At 54.5% G+C, this 26,441-nt stretch overlaps 1 protein-coding gene across 4 annotated transcripts in view; it reads left to right on the top strand.

The window, feature by feature from the left end:
• The window catches only part of MYO1B (myosin IB), a 216,795-nt gene that overhangs the window by 38,723 nt on the left and 151,631 nt on the right, over positions 1 to 26,441 (top strand). For 3 of the 4 annotated variants that reach the window (XM_066577259.1, XM_066577258.1, XM_066577257.1), the window contains exon 3: positions 10,225 to 10,340. In XM_066577259.1, the coding sequence (XP_066433356.1) occupies positions 10,225 to 10,340 (116 nt within the window). Of the gene's footprint in view, positions 1 to 10,224; positions 10,341 to 17,533; positions 17,707 to 26,441 lie in introns of those variants that run through there. The other variant, XM_066577260.1, reaches the window with a different exon arrangement.

Genomic DNA, 26,441 nt, shown 5'->3' with positions numbered 1-26,441 from the left:
GAGAGAAAAATGCTGCGAATTTCGCAGGGAAAAAAAACGCCAGTGGGTGGGCGCCCTTATACTGGGGGCCGCTGTGGGATGTCACTATTATACTGGGGGCTGCTGTGGGATGTCACTATTATACTGGGGGCTGCTGTGGGATGTCACTATTATACTGGGGGCCGCTGTGGGATGTCACTATTATACTGGGGGCCGCTGTGGGGTGTCACTATTATACTGGGGGCCGCTGTGGGATGTCACTATTATACTGGGGGTCGCTGTGGGATGTCACTATTATACTGGGGGCCGCTGTAGGAGGTCACTATTATACTGGGGGCCGCTGTGGGATGTCACTATTATACTGGGGGCCGCTGTGGGATGTCACTATTATACTGGGGACCGCTGTAGGAGGTCACTATTATACTGGGGGCCGCTGTGGGATGTCACTATTATACTGGGGGCCGCTGTGGGGTGTCACTATTATACTGGGGGCCGCTGTGGGGTGTCACTATTATACTGGGGGCCGCTGTGGGATGTCACTATTATACTGGGGGTCGCTGTGGGATGTCACTATTATACTGGGGACCGCTGTAGGAGGTCACTATTATACTGGGGGCCGCTGTGGGATGTCACTATTATACTGGGGGCCGCTGTGGGGTGTCACTATTATACTGGGGGCCGCTGTGGGATGTCACTATTATACTGGGGGCCGCTGTGGGGTGTCACTATTATACTGGGGGCCGCTGTGGGGTGTCACTATTATACTGGGGGCCGCTGTGGGATGTCACTATTATACTGGGGGCTGCTGTGGGGTGTCACTATTATACTGGGGGCCGCTGTGGGATGTCACTATTATACTGGGGGCCGCTGTGGGGTGTCACTATTATACCGCGGGCCGCTGTGGGATGTCACTATTATACCGGGGGCCGCTGTGGGATGTCACTATTATACCGGGGGCCGCTGTGGGTGTCACTATTATACTGGGGGCCGCTGTGGGGTGTCACTATTATACCGCGGGCCGCTGTGGGATGTCAATATTATACCGGGGGCCGCTGTGGGATGTCAATATTATACCGGGGGCCGCTGTGGGATGTCAATATTATACCGGGGGCCGCTGTGGGATGTCACTATTATACCGGGGGCCGCTGTGGGATGTCACTATTATACCGGGGGCCGCTGTGGGATGTCACTATTATACCGGGGGCCGCTGTGGGATGTCAATATTATACCGGGGGCCGCTGTGGGATGTCACTATTATCCTGGGGGCCGCTGTGGGATGTCACTATTATACTGGGGGCCGCTGTGGGGTGTCACTATTATACTGGGGGCCGCTGTGGGATGTCAGTATTACTGCTGAAGCAGCTCTGGGGGGTCACCCTTACTGCTGGGGCTGCTCTGGGGGGGTGGGGGCACTATTACTGCTGGGGCCGCTCTGGGGGAGGTCACTATGACTGCTGGGATATGTTTACACGAGGCGGAGATGCTGCAGAATGTCCTTAGTAGAAATTTTCTAGTCCAATTCCACAGCGATTTCCGCATCCAAAAGCAGCCAAAATCTGCACACTTTCTATTTTGAGGCGGCCCTGTCGTTTTTAGAACGACAGAAGTAAAATCATACGTGGTGATAAGCCCCGCCCACTGGCGTGTTGGCGCTTTGCGACAAAAAGGTGGGTTTAGGGTTGCAGTTTGGGCACTCGGTCTCTAAAAGGTTTTCCATCACTGCTCTATAGGGTGCCTTTACACTGTGTTATCTATATATAGGTGTCACCACTCAGTGTAATCCTGCCTGTGATGTCAGTGAGATGACTGCTGTAAAGCTTCCTCTACAGATCAGGAAACGTCAGACTAGTATTAGGCTTTGTGGTCAGTGTGCAGGGAGGAGGAGGAGGTGAGCTGTGACTATTTTAAATGGTTGGTCCTGTGTTATCTACATATAGTGCAGAATCGGTTAAGGGTGCCTACCCACTGGCGTTTTTTTTTTTTTTTTTTTCCCTGCGATGCTAAATTGAGTTTTGCGTTTTTTCTGAAGAGCAATTAGCATAGAATGTGTTCTTGTCCATTTGGGTTTTTTTTTTTCGTTTCGTTGCAATTTTTCACATAGGAACTGTCAGTTGCATATGTCTCCTTATTTTTCTCTTAATGCACCCATGATTGTCAATGGAAATTAACGAAAAACGCCGTGAAAAAGGCGCGAAAAACGCTGCGTTTTTCACGCACGAAAATCGGCAACACCAGTGGGTAGGCGCCCTTAAAGGGGTTGTCCCGCGGCAGCAAGTGGGTCTATACACTTCTGTATGGCCATATTAATGCACTTTGTAATGTACATTGTGCATTAATTATGAGCCATACAGAAGTTATCAAAAGTTATTCACTTACCTGCTCCGTTGCTGGCGTCCTCGTCTCCATGGTGCCGACTAATTTTCGGCCTCTAATGGCCAAATTAGCCGCGCTTGCGCAGTCCGGGTCTTCTGCTGTCTTCAATGGGGCCGCTCGTGCAGAATGCCGGCTCCGTGTAGCTCCGCCCCGTCACGTGCCGATTCCAACCAATCAGGAGGCTGGAATCGGCAATGGACCGCACAGAAGCCCTGCGGTCCACAGAGAGAGAGGATCCCGGCGGCCATCTTCAGCAGGTGAGTATGAAGACGCCGGACCGCCGGGATTCGGGTAAGTACTACCCGGTTTGTTTTTTTAACTCCTGCATCGGGGTTGTCTCGCGCCGAACGGGGGGGGGTTTAAAAAAAAAAACAAACCCGTTTCGGCGCGGGACAACCCCTTTAAGAGGATTAAAATGGACAAATCACCGGACCCAGATGGAATACACCCAAACGTTCTAAGGGAACTAAATGATGTGATAGCTAGGCCGCTATTTCTTATATTTAGGCACACCACAGAGACCTGGGTTGTACTATTGGATTGGCGCATTGCCAATGTGGTTACAATATACAAAAAGGGGACCAAAAGTGAGCCTGGTAACTACAGGCCGGTAAGTCTCACTTTAGTAACTGGAAATATACTCGAGGGGATTCTGAGAGACGCCATCGATGAGTACCTCAAGGAGAACAACGGAATAACTCCTCACCAGCGTGGGTTCATGAAGGGTCGCTCATGTCAGACCAATCTGATCAGTTTCTACGATGAAGTAAGCTCTAAGCTGGACCAGGGAGAATCTATTGATCTCGTATATCTGGACTAAAGCCTTTGACACCGTGCCACATAATAGGCTAATATATAAAATGAGACAGCTCGGATTGGGTGAAAACGTGTGTAATTGGGTAAAGAACTGGCTCAGAGATAGAAAGCAGAGGGGGTAATAAATGGCTCATACTCTGATTGGGCCCCTGTCACTAGTGGGGGCCACAGGGTTCAGTATTAGGCCCCACTCTGTACAACATATTTATCAACGACCTGATAGAGGGGCTGCACAGCAAAATATCAGTATCTCCAGATGATACAAAATTATACAATATAATTAATGCAACGGAGGACAATGTGCGGCTACAAACGGACCTGGATAAGCCGGGGGCTGGGGGAGAGAATGGCAAATGAAGTTCAATGTTGATAAATGTAAGGTTCTGCACATGGGCAGGAGAAACGGATGTCACCAATATACACTAAATGGGGTACTGCTAGGGAAAAGACCTGGGGTTACTAGTGGGCTGTAGACTAAACTGGGGCAACCAATGCCAGTCAGCTGCTGCAAAAGCTAATAAAGTCTTGGAGTGCAGTAAAAGAGGTATAGGGGCGAGGGGCGAGAACATTATCCTCCCACTATATCAGGCACTTATCAGGCCTCACATGGAATACTGCGTACAGTTCTGGACACCGGTGCTCAGGAAAGATGTCACAGTGCTTGAGGGGTACAAAGAAGGGCAACTAAACTAATACATGGAATGACGGGACTGGAATACCCAGAGAGGCACCAAAACGGGGATTATTCACCCCGGAAAACAGACGGCTAAGGGGCGACCAAATAACTCTGTATAAATCCATGAGGGGACAATACAAGGATCTCTGCCAGGATCTGTTTACACCCAGGACTGCGACGGTAACAAGAGGGCATCCGCTACGTCTAGAGGAAAGCAGGTTTCATCACCAACACAGAAGGGGGTTCTTTACTGTAAGAGCAGTGAGACTGTGGAACTCTCTGCCGGAGGAAGTGGTGAGGGCAGGATCCATAGAGGAGTGTAAGAGGGACTAGATGTCTTTCTATGATATTACAGGATATAGACATTAGTTGACCGGAGGGTTGGTGATCGGGGTCTACAGGCAGGGAGGAACTATCAGAGGTTGGCCCACGGATTATTCTGACTGCCATTAGGGAGTCTGGGAGGAATTTTCCCCCTGGAAGGGCTAGTTGGCTTTGGCCCCTTGGTTTTTTTTGCCTTCCTCTGGATAAACAAGGCGGGGTGGGGGGGGTGGGGGTAGGGGTAACTAGATGGACATTGTCTCCCTTCAGCCTCACATTCCATGTTAATATAAATGAGCCTGTCTTATCTCAGAAGACACAACTCGGCGGTCCTGCCAGGAGACACTGACCTACTGCCGCCACAGAGACCTGGTGAGCTAAATGACCTGTGGTGACGTCACTGCTGTGGGAGGAGCTATTCTGCAGTTTGTATAAAGTACTATGTGTGGGTTCTTCTCCTGCTCCGCCCCCTGTGTGACATCATCGCAGGTCCTATATGATATATGAAACACAGAGCCTGACCGACGGAAGAACAACACAGTGAGGGCTCTTGGAAGGGGAGTACAAAAATAACACAATGAGAATACAACTCAGCCATTATTATCTCAGACGCAACTCAGTGGTCCTGACAGAAGACACCGACCTACCGTCACCTCAGAGATCCGGCAGGCTAAAGAACCTCTGCTGATGTCACTGGTGTGGGAGGAGCTAAGTTGTGTTTGTCCTATGTGAGGATCAAGATGGATGTAGTATAGCTGTGTGTGTGTAATGTGTATAGTCAGCATGGATGTATGTCATGTAGCAGAGCCGTGTCTGTGCCGCGCATGTCATGTAGCAGAGCCGTGTCTGTGCCGCGCATGTCATGTAGCAGAGCCGTGTCTGTGCCGCGCATGTCATGTAGCAGAGCCGTGTCTGTGCCGCGCATGTCATGTAGCAGAGCCGTGTCTGTGCCGCGCATGTCATGTAGCAGAGCCGTGTCTGTGCCGCGCATGTCATGTAGCAGAGCCGTGTCTGTGCCGCGCATGTCATGTAGCAGAGCCGTGTCTGTGCCGCGCATGTCATGTAGCAGAGCCGTGTCTGTGCCGCGCATGTCATGTAGCAGAGCCGTGTCTGTGCCGCGCATGTCATGTAGCAGAGCCGTGTCTGTGCCGCGCATGTCATGTAGCAGAGCCGTGTCTGTGCCGCGCATGTCATGTAGCAGAGCCGTGTCTGTGCCGCGCATGTCATGCAGCAGAGCCGTGTCTGTGCCGCGCATGTCATGTAGCAGAGCCTGTCCTATCAGCGCCATGACTTCGTTTCTAGTGCTTCTGGCCGGTGGCACAAGGCTTTGGATTCCCCTTATCTCATGTACAGGCGCTGGGCGGACTGTCGGTGCGTGCGGCGTGGCCCCCCAAATACAGCCAGGAGCTTTATCCTGCTACTGACTGAACGGGTAGGTTGTCCCATGAAGCCTCATCTGCAGCTGATATGTAGTGGTATCCTCAGGGTGCCGTATGCAGGTATATACAGGTATATAACATACAGCGTGGGGGGATTGGCTCCAGGACAACTCGGACATCCCGCCAGGAATACCCGCAGCGCCTCATCCAGGGAAAAGCCTCGACTTTCATTTTACCGAAAGCAGCAGAGGAAGCAACAAATGTGCGAGTGAAAAACTCCCTGGCTTTTTAACCATTTAGGAGACGCACCAATCTAACATTAATTACCAACATTCTGATGAACCCTTTGTTTTCCTGCATCGGGCCAAGATTACAGAGGCTCATGGGTGTCCGAGTGATAGAGACCCCACCAATGACCCCACTCTATAAACTACACCCCTGAATGTACTCACTGAGGGGGCCGGGGGATTTGGACCCCACAGTTTATTTTTAGGAGTTTTTGCAATTTATAGGAGAAAAAATAAAATTTCATATAATTGCAAATATGTCATTATAAAGACAGGATTTTTTGGGATTCACACCCAAAATGAATCCCCCTGTTTGTCCTGTGTTCAGAAACATACCTGTTGTGGCCCTAATATTATGTCTGTATGCACTACGGGGCCCAAACTGAGAGGAGCAGCTGGAGGCTCTCCGAACAGAAGCTTGAAGGTCATTTAGACCCCATTGTCCACTTGTAGAGCCCTCGAGCGGCCAAACGATGGAGAACCCCAACAGATGGCCCCATTGTAAAATCTAGACCCCTCACCCCACTCTTCTAGGGGTGCGCTGAGCATTCCGACCTCACATGTGAGAAATACATAAGATGTCATTTTTTTCATAAACGTCCCTCTCATGACCGTTTCCTTTGTTTCAAGCAGGAAAAACTGGGGAGACGAATCATAAATATTATAGCACTAGTTCTGTGTTCAGCAAGACCCCCATTGTGGCCCTAATCTGCTTACAGGTCCCACGGCTCGGCCTGTAATGAAGGGGGCACCCGTTGGACTTCAGGGCACAACTGGATAGATACCCGGCCCCAGTGCCCACTTGTGCAGAAAAAAAACCAAATGAGCCTGGGGGATGCCTTCAGCATGTTGTGTCAACAGTCTGGTATGGCAGAGGTTCCGGTATGTTCTGGGGATATTTTACGTGGCGTGGTCTCGGTCTGTTGAGAACCATGAACACGGAGGTGAACCCTGACATTCTAGACTTCATGAATAGAAGATATGGATGGTTGGGACGCTATGCATCCACAGTATGCATAGAGTCCCGACCTGAACCTACTCAACATCTTTGGGGCAAGCTGCAATGTATGGTCAGGAAGTATGACCATCATCCATCGTTGAGAGAACTCGCCAGATGTTTGCAGGAGGAATGGAGGGGAATACCAGCTGAAGTATATCTGATGTCATCAGAGCAAAGCAGCCCCACTAGGGAGTAACATATGGAAATAAATGCTACCTTGGGTTCCTGCTCAGGGGTCCAATTACTTTTTGTAGGAGAGTGTCTATTTGTGCTTCATGTTTAATGGGTTACTCCCATTTCATAAAGTGATGGCATGTTGTTGGGTGGTCTTGTCATTTGGGTACATCCAAGGACTTATAAGGGGTTCAAAACTCAGTGTCTGGTCCCTCCAACAACTATTAGCCCCAGATGGCTGTAGAAGAGGCGATGGCAGGGTCGGCGAGCGGTAATACTCAGCAGCAAGGAACTAGACTTTTATGAACTGCATGCTTTTACTGCAGGGAGCAGAACTGATCAGATGGACCGGGTTACAGGCCGGCGGCACGGATCAGAAATGGTGCCACGGCTCTTCTTGCTCCGTAGTCTCTTTCAGAATAACTGGGGTGTTGTGAATGCTGCCACGTAACTGACTACCATGCACTTTGCACGCCGTCTAATTCTCTGTCAGTCAGACGACTGGCCATTGGCCAACTTTCTAACACTTGCTCCGCTCACTTCCAGGAGGTCATGTACCTGTTGAAGCATGTGACCGCTGCAGCCACTTACCTGCTGGATGGGGAGTGGGGGGCGAGGGAGTGCCTGTAGTCTGCTGGTCTTGGGTTAGAGGATTATGAATGTTTAAGGGGTATTCTGCGTATTTTCAATGTCCTCAGGAAGGGGCATCAGTAGTTAATTGACAGGACCTGCCTCTCAGAATCCCCTTTCATCAGTTGATTGTTTGGTCCGATTACAGCTTAGCGTGATGGGCATCGTCATTGGTGGTCAGGGCAGGAAGTGAGAGCACCGCGCTTCGAATACACTTCCTGCTCTTCTTTATAGTCATTGATTTCAATGAGAGTGAAGCCGGCGTCCCATCTCCTGCCCGGAGCCCTCCTGGCGACCTCTGGCCTGCGGCACTGACAACAGGCCAGACGATAATGGACAAGGATCCCAAGTGGCTGGTCCCCTCCAACTACTGGAGTACCCTTAGTTTGGGGGCAAAGGGGTGGGGTTAAAGTGGAGGGGGCAGAGTAATAGTACAAGGAGGCAGGGGCACTGGGCCCACTTGGGTATTAAAATGACCCTGGCAGGTATTGTGGTATTCCATTGTTTGTTTCAAATTAAGTTTCTTAGAGGGGCTTTCCATATCTTAAGAGAAGAAAAGGCATGGGCGGGAATATTGTATAAAGAATAAACAGTATTTGCCTCTGAATGGCTCCTTGGTTGAGGGCACCCCCGTCACACTGTATGGATGCACCAAGGTGGGTAATCTACCTCTCTAAATCTACAAGTGCAGCATTCCATGGGGAGACCCCGGCCACCTGGCATACGTGGGGAGCTGGGGCTATAGTGCTGATGTGTCATGCTGGCACTTACCAGGCTCCATCCCGGAGGGACACACGTGGCCAAGGCCAGAGTATCACTGCAGGCCACCTTGGGCACCCCTAGGATAGGGAATGCCCAGTATACTGGATAACAGGAGTTGTCATGGGTGACACCACCGTTTCTGCATATGTTGGTATGACCCTCAGCGGATAAGCAATGAAGCCACAAACAGTTCTTTAGTACCACGGGTCTCTGGGAACGGTCAGAGCCAGCATAAACTTGATGGAATAATAGTAAGTGAAACAATACAAGGCAGTTCAATAGAAGACTTCACAGTGCAGGTAGATGAACAGAGATTATTGACTTGCAGCATCTCCACACGGCTATTCTAGACTCAGAGACACACGTGTGTGAACAGAGATTGACTTGTAGTACCTCCACCCAGCCTTGGCGATGCGTGGCTGTGACAAATAAAGGGTGTACCTCTACGCGGTGATCCAAACCTCAGACAGACTCTGCACTGGCCTTCAAGAAACACAGAGTAGAACTCAGATGCTTTCTCTCCCCAAGCTCACTCTTCTTGCATCCAGCTTACAAGAAGTACAGGAAATCTCTCCTCCTCTTCCCTCTTCAGCACGTGAGGACTGAAGGTGCCTCCATATGTCTGGACCGCCTGCACAGCAACACTCCTGAGGACATGGACCCTGTCTCGCTCTCAATCACCCACATTTATAAACTCTCTCACACCACATGACAGGACATAACTGATACATTTACATGCAGGCTTTGGATTTTATTAAAGGTTAACCCTTCAAGCGCCGCAGCTATGCAACACACATACTGGAAATAACAAGACAGGTTTGCATCAACACAGGACATACATGTATGACATTTATGGAGGGGACCAGGATGATGGGCCGGGTCACTACAAAAGTGAGAGGGATTTAATTAGCACCTTAATCTGGGAAATACGTATACTTGTAAACAATGTAATGGACTTGGGATGGATGCCAAGCAGATATTAACTTGTGGGAGGGAAGATGCCAACACATAACGAAGCTGAGGAATGGAACTTATATGCTGAGGTCTCTTAATTAAGAGAACAGCCTATAAAGCTTCTATCAATGTCCGATCTTGCAAGCGGTAGCGGATGTGACCCGTTATCATCTACAGATAGGCACACATACAGAACCATTACAAGTATACCATGTTCCTGTCCTCGGGATAGGTCATCAATAGCTGATCACCGGGCCTTCTGTCAGTGCCGTGGGGTCAAAGAAGGAAGTCTGGTAGGCAGCTTTGTGTGCAGTGAAATCAATTAGACTTCCTGTTTCGACCCCAGAAATGATAATTCCTGGGACAACCCTAAAGGTCCCTCTACATGGGGGACTGCCGGGTGCTAACAGCCATCCCACGGACGACTCCTGGGAGCGAATGGAGGCGCGGCGGCCAGACATCGTTCCACCCAACTCCATTCACTGCACACAGGAGTCGCTCCATTACTGAGCGGTTGCTGTTTACTCGGCCCGACAGTTGCTTGGTCTTCAGTTCTGCTAAAAACCAAGTGACTTCAACAAGTGAGAGGTTTGTGGCTCAGCGCGCCGGACGCTTGTACATGGGATGATTATCGCCCAAATTCAAGGTTTCTGCGAGAATTGTGTAGATAATAGCCCCATGTGAAGTTCTCTTCATAGACCGTCCTTGTTAGCGAAAGAGAGAACTGAATCAAAGCCGTATTTAGCGGGAAATGCGTGACGACTGATGAACCTGCCGATGGATGAGCCTCCTACTGCCATCTTCAGCCCCGTATAACGGACCAGTGCTTCATCCTTCTGTATCTGTAACACCACTGTGTCTCTTTACCCACAGACCTACATAGGAAGCGTGGTGGTATCTGTCAACCCCTACAGGGCGCTGCCCATTTACACGCCGGACAAAGTGGAGGAATACAGGAACCGCAACTTTTATGAACTCAGTCCACATATGTGAGTATTGTGTCAATGCCATTCATCGTTCTGCAGAAGAAGGGGAGGTCTTGGTTCATCGCTGATGGGTGCGGCTGGGGGCGCACATACATAATGCTGTCTTGGTCTTGCTCACGGCTGATGGGTCCGGCTGGGGGCGCACATACATAATGTTGTCTTGGTCCTGCTCACCGCTGATGGGTTCGGCTGGGGGCGCACATACATTATGTTGTCTTGGTCCTGCTCATCGCTGATGGGTACGGCTGGGGGCGCACATACATAATGTTGTCTTGGTCCTGCTCACCGCTGATGGGTGCGGCTGGGGGCCACATACATAATGTTGTCTTGGTCCTGCTCACCACTGATGGGGCCAGCTGGTGGCGCACATACATAATGTTGTCTTGGTCCTGTTCACCGCTGATGGGTCCGGCTGGGGGCGCACATACATAATGTTGTCTTGGTCCTGTTCACCGCTGATGGGTCCGGCTGGGGGCGCACATACATAATGTTGTCTTGGTCCTGCTCACTGCTGATGGGTGCGGCTGGGGGCGCACATACATAATGCTGTCTTGGTCCTGCTCACCGCTGATGGGTACGGCTGGGGGTGCACATACATAATGTTGTCTTGGTCCTGCTCACCGCTGATGGGTGCCGCTGGGGGCGCACATACATAATGTTGTCTTCTGCTCTCCTGATTCCCCCATAACCTTCTACTTGGATGGTCTGAATGTAAACCGTAGTGACAGGATGGTTGCCGGCTGCTATTCTATGAAGAATGTGGATGTCTGAGGCGATACACTTCTGGAATGTAGGCGCTTGACATTCAGTATTGCAGCGTCTTGGTAGAGCGCTGGCCTTTCGGACAATGGCGCGGTGCCACACACATGATTGTAGAACTGCTGACACGATGTGACACGCGGCTCCCAGATTCTACTCATTCAGCACATTCAGTTTCCCTTTTGGTGGGTCATTACAATCCCCCATGCACCGAAATCTAGACTGTGACTAGAGCGACACAAGGAGGCATTGTCCCCAGGGATACAAGCAGGTTCTGGCCATGGACTACGGTGACGGCCCGGCGGCGTCTGTTAATCACCTCTAAAGAGTAGCTGCATTTAAAGACTTGAGTGGTGAAGAGCTGTGCTCAGTGGGGTCCGCTGCGGATGTGAAGGGGCTGCAGCTCCGCCTCCTCCTATTCTCTGCCTCCTCGTATTCTCTGCCTCCTCGTATTCTCTGCCTGTGGGCTTGTCTTGGCAGATGAAGACTGATGCCAAGTTGTTTCTAGAAGTCTATGCATCCGTCTTCAGATGCCAAGTTGGAGTGGAGACGGGCACTGCAGACCCTCTATATCAGCCTAGACCCAGCACCCGGACCCCCACTCATCAAATATCTCACAAGTTGCTTTGACATACCAAAAGTTTTTTTAAAAGTATGGTTACTGTTGGAATACTTGTATTACTTTTATATGAAATAGTGACACCCTGCGTATTTACACCCCGGGGTGGAGGTCTGTGTACCCACTCATTAACCCTTTTAGCTTCTGGGGGCTTGGGCACATTTTCGCCTCTGGCAGTTGGTGTTCACACTGATGAGACAATCTGAAAAAACCCTAGTAATTCCCCCACAGCCAGATAGCAGTCAGAATGCACCCAGGCGCCTTCATGCAACTCGGTGTCAGTGGATTTAGCATAAGAAATAATTGATATTGGTGGCTTGAAGTGCGACCCAAACCGAAAATCAGATGCCCGATGCCTTCCAAAAGTATCGGGCCGACATGTGCATAGATGCCCTTTAGGCCGATGTCTACCTTTACGGATCTGCATATCCTCACTAGAAGCGGGAAGGCCACAACTCCAAGGGCATGCAGAGAAGAGGCGAGTGCACCGCGCCTCCCGGACGGCAGGGGGAAGGTTTGCCTCATTTTGGTGGTTCACTTCCTTTTGAAGCCTTCCATGTTGGTTGTTGGACCTGAGCTGTGTTGATGCCAAATATAACTGGAGAACTTAGGGTTTCCAAAACCTTTTGCTGGATCTCGTACATCTCCTACTTCTCCAGCCACTGATGAAGAGGTCTGTGGACCTTGAAGCGTCTCACCTGCTGGTTGGGAACAAAGCTCTTTTTAATCGGCTTTGCCCTCCCTTGAGTTGATGGTTGCGCCGCGGCCTCCATATTTTTCACCCTCGTTCACAACAGCATGCGGCGCTAACATGACCTTTGGTTGAGCGGCATCTTGGCCGGCAGCACCTTCTACCACACGTCTCCTAGACCGACGCCGTAGGGTTTATTCACACGACCGTGCCAAGCATTGGATTCTGGAGGGTTCATTCAGATAAACCATTTTTTGCTGCATAAGATAATGGCACACACGACCGTTTTCGGGCGCCGGTTTGCCCGTGAAGATCTTGGCCCAACATTTGACGTGAAACACAGCAAACTCCTGTAGACTTCAATGGCAGCTGGAATAAAGAAAGGGCGGGGGGGGGGGGGGGGGGGAGTGACCCGGGGTACAACGTTGGGAGAAGACGACCGCTCGCCCCATGTACGCATTATCAGTCATTCCGAGCCTCTTACAGCGACCGCTGGTTCTCATCGCTTCTGCCTGTAGTTCTGCCCATACACAGCAGCGGCCCGTGCGAATGGCATGGAGTACACAATGATCGTGACTCGATCGCGGCAAGTCGTCATGTGATTAAATGGTGCGCATGGGCGAACGTAAAAACACATCCGGTAGTGTGAGCCTGGCTGTCGTCCCCTGGAGGGCGCTCTGCCCGCTATCGCCGCCTCTTACTCTGATTTCTATCAGTGGTTGTAACATGTTTGGGGGATTTAGGAGATGAGTCGCTACAGATCGTCCGGATCGGTGGACCAGGGGGCGTAGCTATAGTGGGCAGAGGCCGCGGTCGTTGCTAGGCCCAGAAGCCCCTCTACCACATAAGACACCAGTATTGTAAGTGACACGTGGTGGGCAGGGGGCTCTGGGTGGCACTACTGGCAGATTTTTAGTGTTATGCATAAACCATCACTATATCTGCAGTGGTGGGTGCGGCGTCTGTAGGCACGGCTTGTCTGAGAAGCAGCTGGGATCCCGCAGCACACGTTGTAAAGGCTGGCAGACGTGACGAGGATCCCGCAGCACATGTTGTAAAGGCTGGCAGACGCGACGAGGATCCCGCAGCACATGTTGTAAAGGCTGGCAGACGTGACGAGGATCCCGCTGCACATGTTGTAAAGGCTGGCAGACGTGACGAGGATCCCGCAGCACACGTTGTAAAGGCTGGCAGACGTGACGAGGATTCCGCTGCACATGTTGTAAAGGCTGGCAGACGTGACGAGGATCCCGCTGCACATGTTGTAAAGGCTGGCAGACGTGACGAGGATCCCGCAGCACATGTTGTAAAGGCTGGCAGACGTGACGAGGATCCCGCTGCACATGTTGTAAAGGCTGGCAGACGTAACGAGGATTCCGCTGCACATGTTGTAAAGGCTGGCAGACGTGACGAGGATCCCGCAGCACATGTTGTAAAGGCTGGCAGACGCGACGAGGATCCCGCAGCACATGTTGTAAAGGCTGGCAGACGTGACGAGGATCCCGCTGCACATGTTGTAAAGGCTGGTAGACGTGACGAGGATCCCGCAGCACACGTTGTAAAGGCTGGCAGACGTGACGAGGATTCCGCTGCACATGTTGTAAAGGCTGGCAGACGTGACGAGGATCCCGCTGCACATGTTGTAAAGGCTGGCAGACGTGACGAGGATCCCGCAGCACATGTTGTAAAGGCTGGCAGACGTGACGAGGATCCCGCTGCACATGTTGTAAAGGCTGGCAGACGTGACGAGGATTCCGCTGCACATGTTGTAAAGGCTGGCAGACGTGACGAGGATCCCGCAGCACATGTTGTAAAGGCTGGCAGACGCGACGAGGATCCCGCAGCACATGTTGTAAAGGCTGGCAGACGTGACGAGGATCCCGCTGCACATGTTGTAAAGGCTGGTAGACGTGACGAGGATCCCGCAGCACACGTTGTAAAGGCTGGCAGACGTGACGAGGATTCCGCTGCACATGTTGTAAAGGCTGGCAGACGTGACGAGGATCCCGCTGCACATGTTGTAAAGGCTGGCAGACATGACGAGGATCCCGCAGCACATGTTGTAAAGGCTGGCAGACGCGACGAGGATCCTGCTGCACATGTTGTAAAGGCTGGCAGACGCGGCGAGGATTCCGCTGCACATGTTGTAAAGGCTGGCAGACGTGACGAGGATCCCGCTGCACATGTTGTAAAGGCTGGCAGACGTGACGAGGATTCCGCTGCACATGTTGTAAAGGCTGGCAGACGTGACGAGGATCCCGCAGCACATGTTGTAAAGGCTGGCAGACGCGACGAGGATCCTGCTGCACATGTTGTAAAGGCTGGCAGACGCGCTGAGGATCCTGCTGCACATGTTGTAAAGGCTGGCAGACGCGACGAGGATCCCGCAGCACATGTTGTAAAGGCTGGCAGACGCGACGAGGATCCCGCTGCACATGTTGTAAAGGCTGGTAGACGCGACGAGGATCCCGCAGCACATGTTGTAAAGGCTGGCAGACGCGACGAGGATCCCGCAGCACATGTTGTAAAGGCTGGCAGACGCGACGAGGATCCCGCAGCACATGTTGTAAAGGCTGGCAGACGTGACGAGGATCCCGCTGCACCGCCGGTAATCATTTCCCTCTTGTCTCTTTTGTTTTCTGCTTTTTCTTCTTTGTCCATTTTAGGAGATACAAGTGCGCCCTTCTAGACTAAAGGGGTTGGACCAGAATGACACGTTATCCCCCATCACTTGCTGAGACCCCCACTGACCCTGGTGGGGTCATATGTAACCGGAGCGATGGTTTCACAAGAGCGTTGCCACTCCATTCATTCTCAATGGGACTGCCGGAAATAGCCGGGTGCAAGCACTTCCCTCCGCCCCATTGAAATGAATGGAGAGCTGACCACGCATGCTTGCCCATTGCTCTGGATCACTGTGGGTGGGAGAAGCATTCCAGCTTTGACCAGAGGAGGAGGACATGAGACCCCCAGTCTCAGCAGTGAGACCCCCACTGATCAGTACTCTATGCCCATCCCGTGGATAGAGGATACCTTGTAATTCTGGTACGACCCCTCTGTTAGGCTGAGATGACACACGTGGCCAACGGTGACATACTGTTGAGCAGTCCCTGATAGATTGGTTCAGGTTTGTGAGCCAAATGTGGTTAACCTGCTAATCGTGCGGCCATCAAGGATCTGGTCATTAATGGCTGCATGGTCTGGCAGGCAAAGAGAAGTTGACCTGCGGACAACATGTCAACATCAATCCGCATCAAGAACTGACATATCACATCTCTTCACCTTCAAAGGAATATGGATACATAATGATACATTGTATCCATTATAAAACCAATGTCTAACTATGTAACGAGGATGGGGACCGTTACTGTAGATATGGTAAGCACCCAGTAGGGGGAGCTGCTCTGATCACACCAGCTATACAAACGCTATCACTGATTGCTATTGGAGCACGTTGCACACAGCCCATAGACAAGAAGTCACTCTCTGCAACCAGCAGAAGACATTGTAACAGCAAATTCCCAAGGCTAGGGTCCCAAGCTAGTTCCGCCTGGCACTTACTGCCCTCACTTGCTGCCCAATAATTAGTCCCATTGCAAGATGGTTTGTACTGCATCCTGAATAGCAACCTTGCAAAGTCTAAGTAGGAAGTGGCTGCGCACCCTGTCTGGTGTTTTCTGAGGCCTCCCTCACTTACGATGTAGTAGTCCAAGTAGTGCAGTCTTCCCAGTGAATGGGCCGGTATTACATATTTTGGGTTCTCATGTTCTCTCAGGTGCTGGTTCCCGCTCAAACACTAAGTTCACTTGGCTCCAGCGGCTCTCTGTAGTTCCACGTACAACCATGGTAACTCCACCAGATTGGTTCTCAGGCACTCCGCTGCTGCGCTTGCAATCTTCTTCCTCCCTGCTGCTGTCCCGGCCTTGCATATATTGGCGCATGCCTGCTCTAATGAGTTAAGGGTCTGATGCAGAAAACCCCTTTATACTTAAATAGTGTCGAGATCCATTAATTCTGGGTGTAACAGAGGCCTATCAAAATAATGGAGGCTCCTAGCAATGGTGATGCTCTTGGCAGTGCATGCAGTCACAATACACGGTGGGCCCTGAGACCCCCGCTTGGCCTCATCAACAATAGCACAGCAGCAGTTCCTCTGGATGGTGCGGGATGTCCGACCTTACAGACCTGTTGTTGGTGCCGTCTACTTGGAGCTTCTGTCCGCGTGACCGCCAGCTTACTCGGGTTCCCAGAGGTATAAAAGCCAATAATGTGCGGACTTGGCAGCAAAACGTCGTCTGCTAAACGCAACAGTGGCTAAAAGTGTCAACTCGGAGACCGCGATCCGCCTCAACACCCTTCTATCTCTAATAGGACGACAGATGCAGCCGAAGTGATCGCCAGGATCCATCATGGTTTGGGCACCATCTCATGGTTGTCTGCAGGACCTTAAAAAGAGAGTGACTACCAAGGAATGTGCTGACCACTTGGCCATCAGGTCCTCCTGATGGTGCAGCCATTGTGTCCTCCATGCAGCTCGCTGTGGCCAGGCACGGTTACCGGAGCGGGAAGATGAGGTTCAGCATCGTCCCCGGCCGTCACCAGACCTGAGAAGACCCCACTGACCTCTCTATATATTGTATATCGCTCAGCAGCATTTATACACATCTGTTACATTGTAGAAGCCCACTAGTACTTCATACTGACCTCTTTGGACGCAGCATCTCACAGCGCCCCCCACCATAACATCGCACCCGCAAGAGGAGCAACTGGCTTGCCCAAGAACACTGCTGCTGCCCGTGGTATTAAACAATCTGTTAGAGGGGCGCTCCGAGTTCTATGTTTTACACTAAAACCACAGGCGGTGTATACTCGCCTCTGCCCGCTCCGGAGGAGGGGGGGGGGGGAGTCCGTCCGATTTGTGCCTCATTTTTTATTATTTTGGACCGGGATAAAAGTCCTGCAGCTTTTGTTCTCCCAGAAGCCGACCGATGGAAAGCCGCCCAGTGGGAGTCAAGGGCCATCTTACGGAACAGAACATTGGGGGACTTGGTGCCCCCGAAGTGCAGGGGTTCTGCGTGAGACCCTCCGTGACCCTCTACAGGTTTTGCGCGCGTCTCCTTCGCCCTCTGCCTTCTACTGACAGATGCCGTTTCATGGACTTGGTCTTTTCTTTTTCCTCGGAGTTGGAACATCTGGCTTGAGTTTTCATAAAGCCCTTGAGAATCGGAGCCTGAAATAGACCCTGCTCTCGTTCCCACCGACATGAAAGCATGGAAGAATGCGGTAATGCTGGTTTTATGGTATGTGCCTGCGCAGGAAGGGGTTAATGACCGCCGAAGGGGGCGCCAAACTTAATTCTTCACAATGAGATCTATTTATTTATGATCTACGATGTCCTAAAAGCAGTAACACGTAATCCGCGCCGCCGCCCCGCATCCTAACCGTGCCGCCGCCCCGCCCGCCTCCTAACCGCACCGCCCCCCCGCCCGCCTCCTAACCGCACCGTGTAGCTTGCAGAGTGATGGCGGGATGGCTGTCCGTTGTTCCCGTATTCGCACGTGCGGTAATCTTGGCGGAGCTTCGTCCTGTCTCACACGGACGGACATTTGAATGGGTTCATTTACTTTTCACTCGGACCCGCTGTCTGGGATTGAACACTTGTGCATGCCCCATATTGCACATCTCACGGAGCGTGCGGACTGGCGTTAAAAAATAGTTGGTGGACGCGATGTCGGGCGGAGCTTCTCAGCGTCTCGACCGCGTGAAGGCGGCCCTAAATCTGGATCGTAGGTTACTAGCAGGGAACCGCAATATATGAGCTCCTAACCCGCTCACCTGAGGCGTTGTGCGAGCAGCACTGGGGGGCGCCGTAGAGCACCTAACCCGCTCACCTGAGGCGTTATGCGAGCAGCTCTGGGGGGCGCCGTAGAGCACCTAACCCGCTCACCTGAGGCGTTGTGCGAGCAGCACTGGGGGGCGCCGTAGAGCACCTAACCCTCTCACCTGAGGCGTTGTGCGAGCAGCACTGGGGGGCGCCGTAGAGCACCTAACCCTCTCACCTGAGGCGTTGTGCGAGCAGCACTGGGGGGCGCCGTAGAGCACTTTACCCACTCACCTGAGGCGTTGTGCGAGCAGCACTGGGGGGCGCCGTAGAGCACTTTACCCACTCACCTGAGGCGTTGTGCGAGCAGCGCTGAGGGGCGCCGTAGAGCACTGTACCCGCTCACCTGAGGCGTTGTGCGAGCAGTGCTGAGGGGCGCCGTAGAGCACCTAACCCGCTCACCTGAGGCGTTGTGGGAGCAGCAATGGGGGGCGCAGTAGAGGGCGCCATAGAGCACTTTACCCACTCACCTGAGGCGTTGTGCGAGCAGCGCTGGGGGGGGGGGGGCGCCATAGAGCACTTTACCCACTCACCTGAGGCGTTGTGCGAGCAGCGCTGGGGGGGGGGGGGGGGTAGAGCACTTTACCCGCTCACCTGAGGCGTTGTGCGAGCAGCACTGGGGGGCGCCATAGAGCACCTAACCCTCTCACCTGAGGCGTTGTGCGAGCAGCACTGGGGGGCGCCATAGAGCACCTAACCCGCTCACCTGAGGCGTTGTGCGAGCAGCACTGGGGGGCGCAGTAGAGCACTTTACCCGCTCACCTGAGGCGTTGTGCGAGCAGCACTGGGGGGCGCAGTAGAGCACTTTACCCGCTCACCTGAGTCGTTGAGCGAGCAGCACTGGGGGGCGCCGTAGAGCACCTAACCCTCTCACCTGAGGCGTTATGCGAGCAGCACTGGGGGGCCCCGTAGAGCACTGTACCCGCTCACCTGAGACATTGTGCGAGCAGCACTGGGGGCGCCGTAGAGCACCTAACCCTCTCACCTGAGGCGTTGTGCGAGCAGCACTGGGGGGCGCCGTAGAGCACCTAACCCTCTCACCTGAGGCGTTGTGCGAGCAGCCCTGGCAGGCGCCGTAGAGCACTTTACCCGCTCACCTGAGCCGTTGTGCGAGCAGCACTGGGGGGCGCCGTAGAGCACCTAACCCGCTCACCTGAGGCGTTGTGCGAGCAGCACTGGGGGGCGCCGTAGAGCACCTAACCCTCTCACCTGAGGCGTTGTGCGAGCAGCGCTGGGGGGCGCCGTAGAGCACCTAACCCTCTCACCTGAGGCGTTGTGCGAGCAGCACTGGGGGGCGCCGTAGAGCACTTTACCCACTCACCTGAGGCGTTGTGCGAGCAGCGCTGAGGGGCGCCGTAGAGCACTGTACCCGCTCACCTGAGGCGTTGTGCGAGCAGTGCTGAGGGGCGCCGTAGAGCACCTAACCCGCTCACCTGAGGCGTTGTGGGAGCAGCAATGGGGGGCGCAGTAGAGGGCGCCATAGAGCACTTTACCCACTCACCTGAGGCGTTGTGCGAGCAGCGCTGGGGGGGCGCCATAGAGCACTTTACCCACTCACCTGAGGCGTTGTGCGAGCAGCACTGGGGGGCGCCGTAGAGCACCTAACCCGCTCACCTGAGGCGTTGTGCGAGCAGCACTGGGGGGCGCCGTAGAGCACCTAACCCTCTCACCTGAGGCATTGTGCGAGCAGCTCTGGGGGGCCCCGTAGAGCACCTAACCCTCTCACCTGAGGCGTTGTGCGAGCAGCACTGGGGGGCCCCGTAGAGCACTGTTCCCGCTCACCTGAGGCGTTGTGCGAGCAGTGCTGGGGGACGCCGTAGAGCACTGTACCCGCTCACCTGAGACGTTGTGCGAGCAGCACTGGGGGGCCCCGTAGAGCACCTAACCCGCTCACCTGAGGCGTTGTGCAAGCAGCACTGGGGGGCGCCGTAGAGCACTGTACCCGCTCACCTGAGGCGTTGTGCGAGCAGCACTGGGGGGCCCCGTAGAGCACCTAACCCGATCACCTGAGACGTTGTGCGAGCAGCACTGGGGGGCCCCGTAGAGCACCTAACCCGCTCACCTGAGGCGTTGTGCGAGCAGCACTGGGGGTCTCGTAGAGAACCCAACCCGCTCACCTGAGGCATTGTGCGAGCAGCTCTGGGGGGCCCCGTAGAGCACCTAACCCTCTCACCTGAGGCGTTGTGCGAGCAGCACTGGGGGGCCCCGTAGAGCACTGTTCCCGCTCACCTGAGGCGTTGTGCGAGCAGTGCTGGGGGGCGCCGTAGAGCACTGTACCCGCTCACCTGAGACGTTGTGCGAGCAGCACTGGGGGGCCCCGTAGAGCACCTAACCCGCTCACCTGAGGCGTTGTGCAAGCAGCACTGGGGGGCGCCGTAGAGCACTGTACCCGCTCACCTGAGGCGTTGTGCGAGCAGCACTGGGGGGCCCCGTAGAGCACCTAACCCGATCACCTGAGACGTTGTGCGAGCAGCACTGGGGGGCCCCGTAGAGCACCTAACCCGCTCACCTGAGGCGTTGTGCGAGCAGCGCTGGGGGGCGCCGTAGAGCACCTAACCCGCTCACCTGAGGCGTTGTGCGAGCAGCGCTGGGGGGCGCCGTAGAGCACCTAACCCGCTCACCTGAGGCGTTGTGCGAGCAGCGCTGGGGGGCGCCGTAGAGCACCTAACCCTCTCACCTGAGGCGTTGTGCGAGCAGCGCTGGGGGGCGCCGTAGAGCACCTAACCCGCTCACCTGAGGCGTTGTGCGAGCAGCGCTGGGGGGCGCCGTAGAGCACTGTACCCGCTCACCTGAGGCGTTGTGCGAGCAGCCCTGGCAGGCGCCGTAGAGCACTTTACCCGCTCACCTGAGCCGTTGTGCGAGCAGCACTGGGGGGCGCCGTAGAGCACCTAACCCGCTCACCTGAGGCGTTGTGCGAGCAGCACTGGGGGTCTCGTAGAGCACCTAACCCTCTCACCTGAGGCGTTGTGTGAGCAGCACTGGGGGGCCCCATAGAGCACTGTTCCCGCTCACCTGAGGCGTTGTGCGAGCAGCACTGGGGGGGCCCGTAGAGCACCTAACCCGCTCACCTGAGAAGTTGTGCGAGCAGCACTGGGTGGCCCCGTAGAGCACTGTACCCGCTCACCTGAGACGTTGTGCGAGCAGCACTGGGGGGCCCCGTAGAGCACTGTACCCGCTCACCTGAGACGTTGTGCGAGCAGCACTGGGGGGCCCCGTAGAGCACTTAACCCTCTCACCTGAGGCGTTGTGCGAGCAGCACTGGGGGGGGGGGGCGCCATAGAGCACCTAACCCGCTCACTTGAGGCGTTGTGCGAGCAGCACTGGGGGGCGCCGTAGAGCACTTTACCCGCTCACCTGAGTCGTTGTGCGAGCAGCACTGGGTGGCGCCGTAGAGCACCTAACCCGCTCACCTGAGGCGTTGTGCGAGCAGCACTGGGGGGCCCCATAGAGCACTTTACCCGCTCATGCTGGGGGCGTTGTGCGAGCAGCACTTGGTGGCGCCATAGAGCACCTGACCCGCTCAACGTAGGCGTTGTGCGAGCAGCACTGGAGGGCGCCGTAGAGCACTATACCCGCTCACCTGGGGGCACTCATAGTGGTTACAAACCCGCTGGACTCCAGTCTGTCAGGCCTCCTGCTTTGTATCTTGAATAGGTGATCACAATGGGATTATGAGAAGGTGAGACGTCATGTGACCGCGCCGCCAGGTAATGAGTTACGCTATAAGATTCTGGTTACCTGAAATGGGTACAAAGTGATAGAATGTCCCCCAGTACAAGCGGGGGCGCAGCATTTAGCGCTTCCTAACATCTGCATGATGGCCTCCTTCCAGAATCCTCTGGGAGGGTTATTGGGGTCCATTAGAGCCCCCAGAAGTGCCCCTCGTCTGGCGATGAGCCTTGTGCTGCATGCTAAGCTGGTGGAATCTGCAATAAGCCCCAACGCAGTGTGGCCGGCCGGATGCAGTAGTGCGCGGTCCATGTGTGCCACGTATGGCGGTGACTCCGTACCATGAGCTGCGCCGCCTCAGTTTATGGTACGTCATCCTGTGCAGTGATGAGCCGGCTCCGTGACGATGAGGATCTCTGCGCCCGCTTCACTGCTGGAACCTGAACGCCGTCAAGTGCAACACAGGAGTTTATTGTAATCCGTGGTGTGCGGAGGGAGGCAAGTGGTGATATTGGGTCTCCTGAGTCAGGTGGTGTGTGGAGGGAGGCAAGTGGTGATATTGGGTCTCCTGAGTCAGGTGGTGTGCGGCGGGAGGCAAGTGGTGATATTGGGTCTCCTGGGTCAGGTGGTGTGCGGCGGGAGGCAAGTGGTGATATTGGGTCTCCTGAGTCAGGTGGTGTGCGGCGGGAGGCAAGTGGTGATATTGGGTCTCCTGGGTCAGGTGGTGTGCGGCGGGAGGCAAGTGGTGATATTGGGTCTCCTGAGTCAGGTGGTGTGCGGCGGGAGGCAAGTGGTGATATTGGGTCTCCTGAGTCAGGTGGTGTGCGGCGGGAGGCAAGTGGTGATATTGGGTCTCCTGAGTCAGGTGGTGTGCGGAGGGAGGCAAGTGCTGATATTGGGTCTCCCGGGTCAGGTGGTGTGCAGAGGGAGGCAAGTGGTGATATTGGGTCTCCTGAGTCAGGTGGTGTGCGGAGGGAGGCAAGTGGTGATATTGGGTCTCCTGAGTCAGGTGGTGTGCGGAGGGAGGCAAGTGCTGATATTGGGTCTCCCGGGTCAGGTGGTGTGCGGAGGGAGGCAAGTGGTGATATTGGGTCTCCTGAGTCAGGTGGTGTGCGGCGGGAGTCAGGTGGTGTGCGGCAGGAGGCAAGTGGTGATATTGGGTCTCCTGAGTCAGGTGGTGTGCGGAGGGAGGCAAGTGGTGATATTGGGTCTCCTGAGTCAGGTGGTGTGCGGAGGGAGGCAAGTGGTGATATTGGGTCTCCTGAGTCAGGTGGTGTGCGGCGGGAGGCAAGTGGTGATATTGGGTCTCTTGAGTCAGGTGGTGTGCGGAGGGAGGCAAGTGGTGATATTGGGTCTCCTGAGTCAGGTGGTGTGCGGAGGGAGGCAAGTGGTGATATTGGGTCTCCTGAGTCAGGTGGTGTGCGGCGGGAGGCAAGTGGTGATATTGGGTCTCCTGAGTCAGGTGGTGTGCGGAGGGAGCCAAGTCGTGATATTGGGACTCCCGGGTCAGGTGGTGTGCGGCGGGAGGCCAGTGGTGATATTGGGTCTCCTCAGTCAGGTGGTGTGTGGCGGTAGGCAAGTGGTGATATTGGGTCTCCTGAGTCAGGTGGTGTGCGGCGGGAGGCAAGTGGTGATATTGGGACTCCCGGGTCAGGTGGTGTGCGGAGGGAGCCAAGTGGTGATATTGGGTCTCCTGAGTCAGGTGGTGTGCGGCGGGAGGCAAGTGGTGATATTGGGACTCCCGGGTCAGGTGGTGTGCGGCGGGAGGCAAGTGGTGATATTGGGACTCCCGGGTCAGGTGGTGTGCGGAGGGAGGCAAGTGGTGATATTGGGTCTCCCGGGTCAGGTGGTGTGCGGAGGGAGGCAAGTGGTGATATTTGGTCTCCCGGGTCAGGTGGTGTGCGGCGGGAGGCAAGTGGTGATAGTGGGTCTCCTGAGTCAGGTGGTGTGCAGAGGGAGGCAAGTGGTGATATTGGGTCTCCCGGGTCAGGTGGTGTGCGGAGGGAGGCAAGTGGTGATATTGGGTCTCCTGAGTCAGGTGGTGTGCGGCGGGAGGCAAGTGGTGATATTGGGTCTCCTGAGTCAGGTGGTGTGCGGAGGGAGCCAAGTGGTGATATTGGGACTCCCGGGTCAGGTGGTGTGCGGAGGGAGGCAAGTGGTGATATTGGGTCTCCCGGGTCAGGTGGTGTGCGGAGGGAGGCAAGTGGTGATATTGGGTCTCCCGGGTCAGGTGGTGTGTGGAGGGAGGCAAGTGGTGATATTGGGTCTCCTGAGTCAGGTGCTGTGTGGCAGGAGGCAAGTGGTGATATTGGGACTCCCGGGTCAGGTGGTGTGCGGCGGGAGGCAAGTGGTGATAGTGGGTCTCCTGAGTCAGGTGATGTGCGGAGGGAGGCAAGTGGTGATATTGGGTCTCCTGGGTCAGGTGATGTGCGGAGGGAGGCAAGTGGTGATATTGGGTCTCCTGGGTCAGGTGGTGTGCGGAGGGAGGCAAGTGGTGATATTGGGTCTCCTGAGTTAGGTGGTGTGCGGAGGGAGCCAAGTGGTGATATTGGGTCTCCTGAGTCAGGTGGTGTGTGGCAGGAGGCAAGTGGTAATATTGGGTCTCCCGGGTCAGGTGGTGTGCGGAGGGAGGCAAGTGGTGATATTGGGTCTCCCGGGTCAGGTGGTGTGCGGAGGGAGGCAAGTGGTAATATTGGGACTCCTGAGTCAGGTGCTGTGTGGCGGGAGGCAAGTGGTGATATTGGGTCTCCTGAGTCAGGTGGTGTGCGGCGGGAGGCAAGTGGTGATATTGGGTCTCCTGAGTCAGGTGGTGTGCGGAGGGAAGCGAGTGGTGATATTGGGTCTCCTGGGTCAGGTGCTGTGTGGCGGGAGGCAAGTAGTGATATTGGGTCTCCTGGGTCAGGTGGTGTGTGGCAGGAGGCAAGTGGTGATATTGGGACTCCCGGGTCAGGTGGTGTGCGGAGGGAGGCAAGTGGTGATATTGGGTCTCCTGAGTCAGGTGGTGTGCGGAGGGAGGCAAGTGGTAATATTGGGTCTCCTGAGTCAGGTGGTGTGCGGAGGGAAGCAAGTGGTGATATTGGGTCTCCTGGGTCAGGTGGTGTGTGGCGGGAGGCAAGTGGTGATATTGGGTCTCCAGGGTCAGGTGGTGTGCGGAGGGAAGCAAGTGGTGATATTGGGTCTCCTGAGTCAGGTGCTGTGCGGAGGGAGGCAAGTGGTGATATTTGGTCTCCCGGGTCAGGTGGTGTGCGGCGGGAGGCAAGTGGTGATATTGGGACTCCCGGGTCAGGTGGTGTGCGGCGGGAGGCAAGTGGTGATATTGGGTCTCCTGGGTCAGGTGGTGTGCGGAGGGAGGCAAGTGGTGATATTGGGTCTCCTGAGTCAGGTGGTGTGTGGCGGGAGGCAAGTGTTAATATTGGGTCTCCTGAGTCAGGTGGTGTGCGGAGGGAAGCAAGTGGTGATATTGGGTCTCCTGGGTCAGGTGCTGTGTGGCGGGAGGCAAGTAGTGATATTGGGTCTCCCGGGTCAGGTGGTGTACATTATGCTATATTTCCTTGGTTGGTGAGGCGACAGAATTGTTTGGGGCTCCAAGGACCTCCCTCTTTCCTGGGGTGGAAAGGATTAATTTCTGTAAATGTGTGTTTTCACTAAAACGGCTGCTGTGGCCAACTTATCCAACATGTTATTGGGGGTAAGCTGGTGAAGGCGGTACGCTGTGGGGCTACAGAAGGACCTCCGTTATACCCGGCTCATGGTCGTTTTCATTTCACACCATTTAAAAATGTTTTGGCACATTAAATGGTACAATTACAAGTCGTGACGCTAATGAGTCCGGCTGCCGAACATCAATGGGAGAACACAAGTTATGGCTCTTGGGGGACGGGGCAGAAACACTGAGGAATCTCTGGGGGAGGGGGGGGCGGCGCCGCTGGGTATCTAGATCCGTCTCGTTACACTGTTGCTTTCTTACATGTTCCCTTTCCTTTTGGTAAGAAGCGTCCTGCAATCCCCGCGGAGGCCTGGCACTTGGCCAGCGATCTCTCTGGCTCTGCCCATTCGTTGGCGTAATCCGGGCGGTGGATTTGATGTCTATTTTAAGATGGCACATGGCAATAATTCATGGACCCAGCATGGCTTCCAGCTGCAGATCCTGATATGATGTGGCCCGAGTCCGGTGGGGCTGCAGACGGGTCCTTCCGGAACTTTTCACCCGCTTCTAGGTTTGCCAAGATAAGTGGCACAAGGTGACCGGCTTTAAAAAATGTTTTAAAAGCCTGCATTGTGGCCCCTTCGGACGGCCACATTTTGGGTGGTGTTGCGGTCTGTGTACAGCTGAGTGTGACGGCCCTGCGGTGGCTTGTGACGCTATTCACACAGCCCAGGTTATATCTTTGCACGTTTTATCCCCTTTCTTAAATCCGACGGCCTTTTTGGCGAGTACTTCAAGCCGTGCGCCAATTTCTTTCAGAGTAGTTTCTCCCTAAACGT

The sequence above is a fragment of the Eleutherodactylus coqui genome, chromosome 8 (assembly GCF_035609145.1).
Source record: "Eleutherodactylus coqui strain aEleCoq1 chromosome 8, aEleCoq1.hap1, whole genome shotgun sequence".
NCBI classification, from domain to species: Eukaryota; Metazoa; Chordata; class Amphibia; order Anura; family Eleutherodactylidae; genus Eleutherodactylus; species Eleutherodactylus coqui.
Note: the sequence above shows the minus strand (reverse complement) of the source record. Positions and strands in the feature narration are given on the sequence as shown.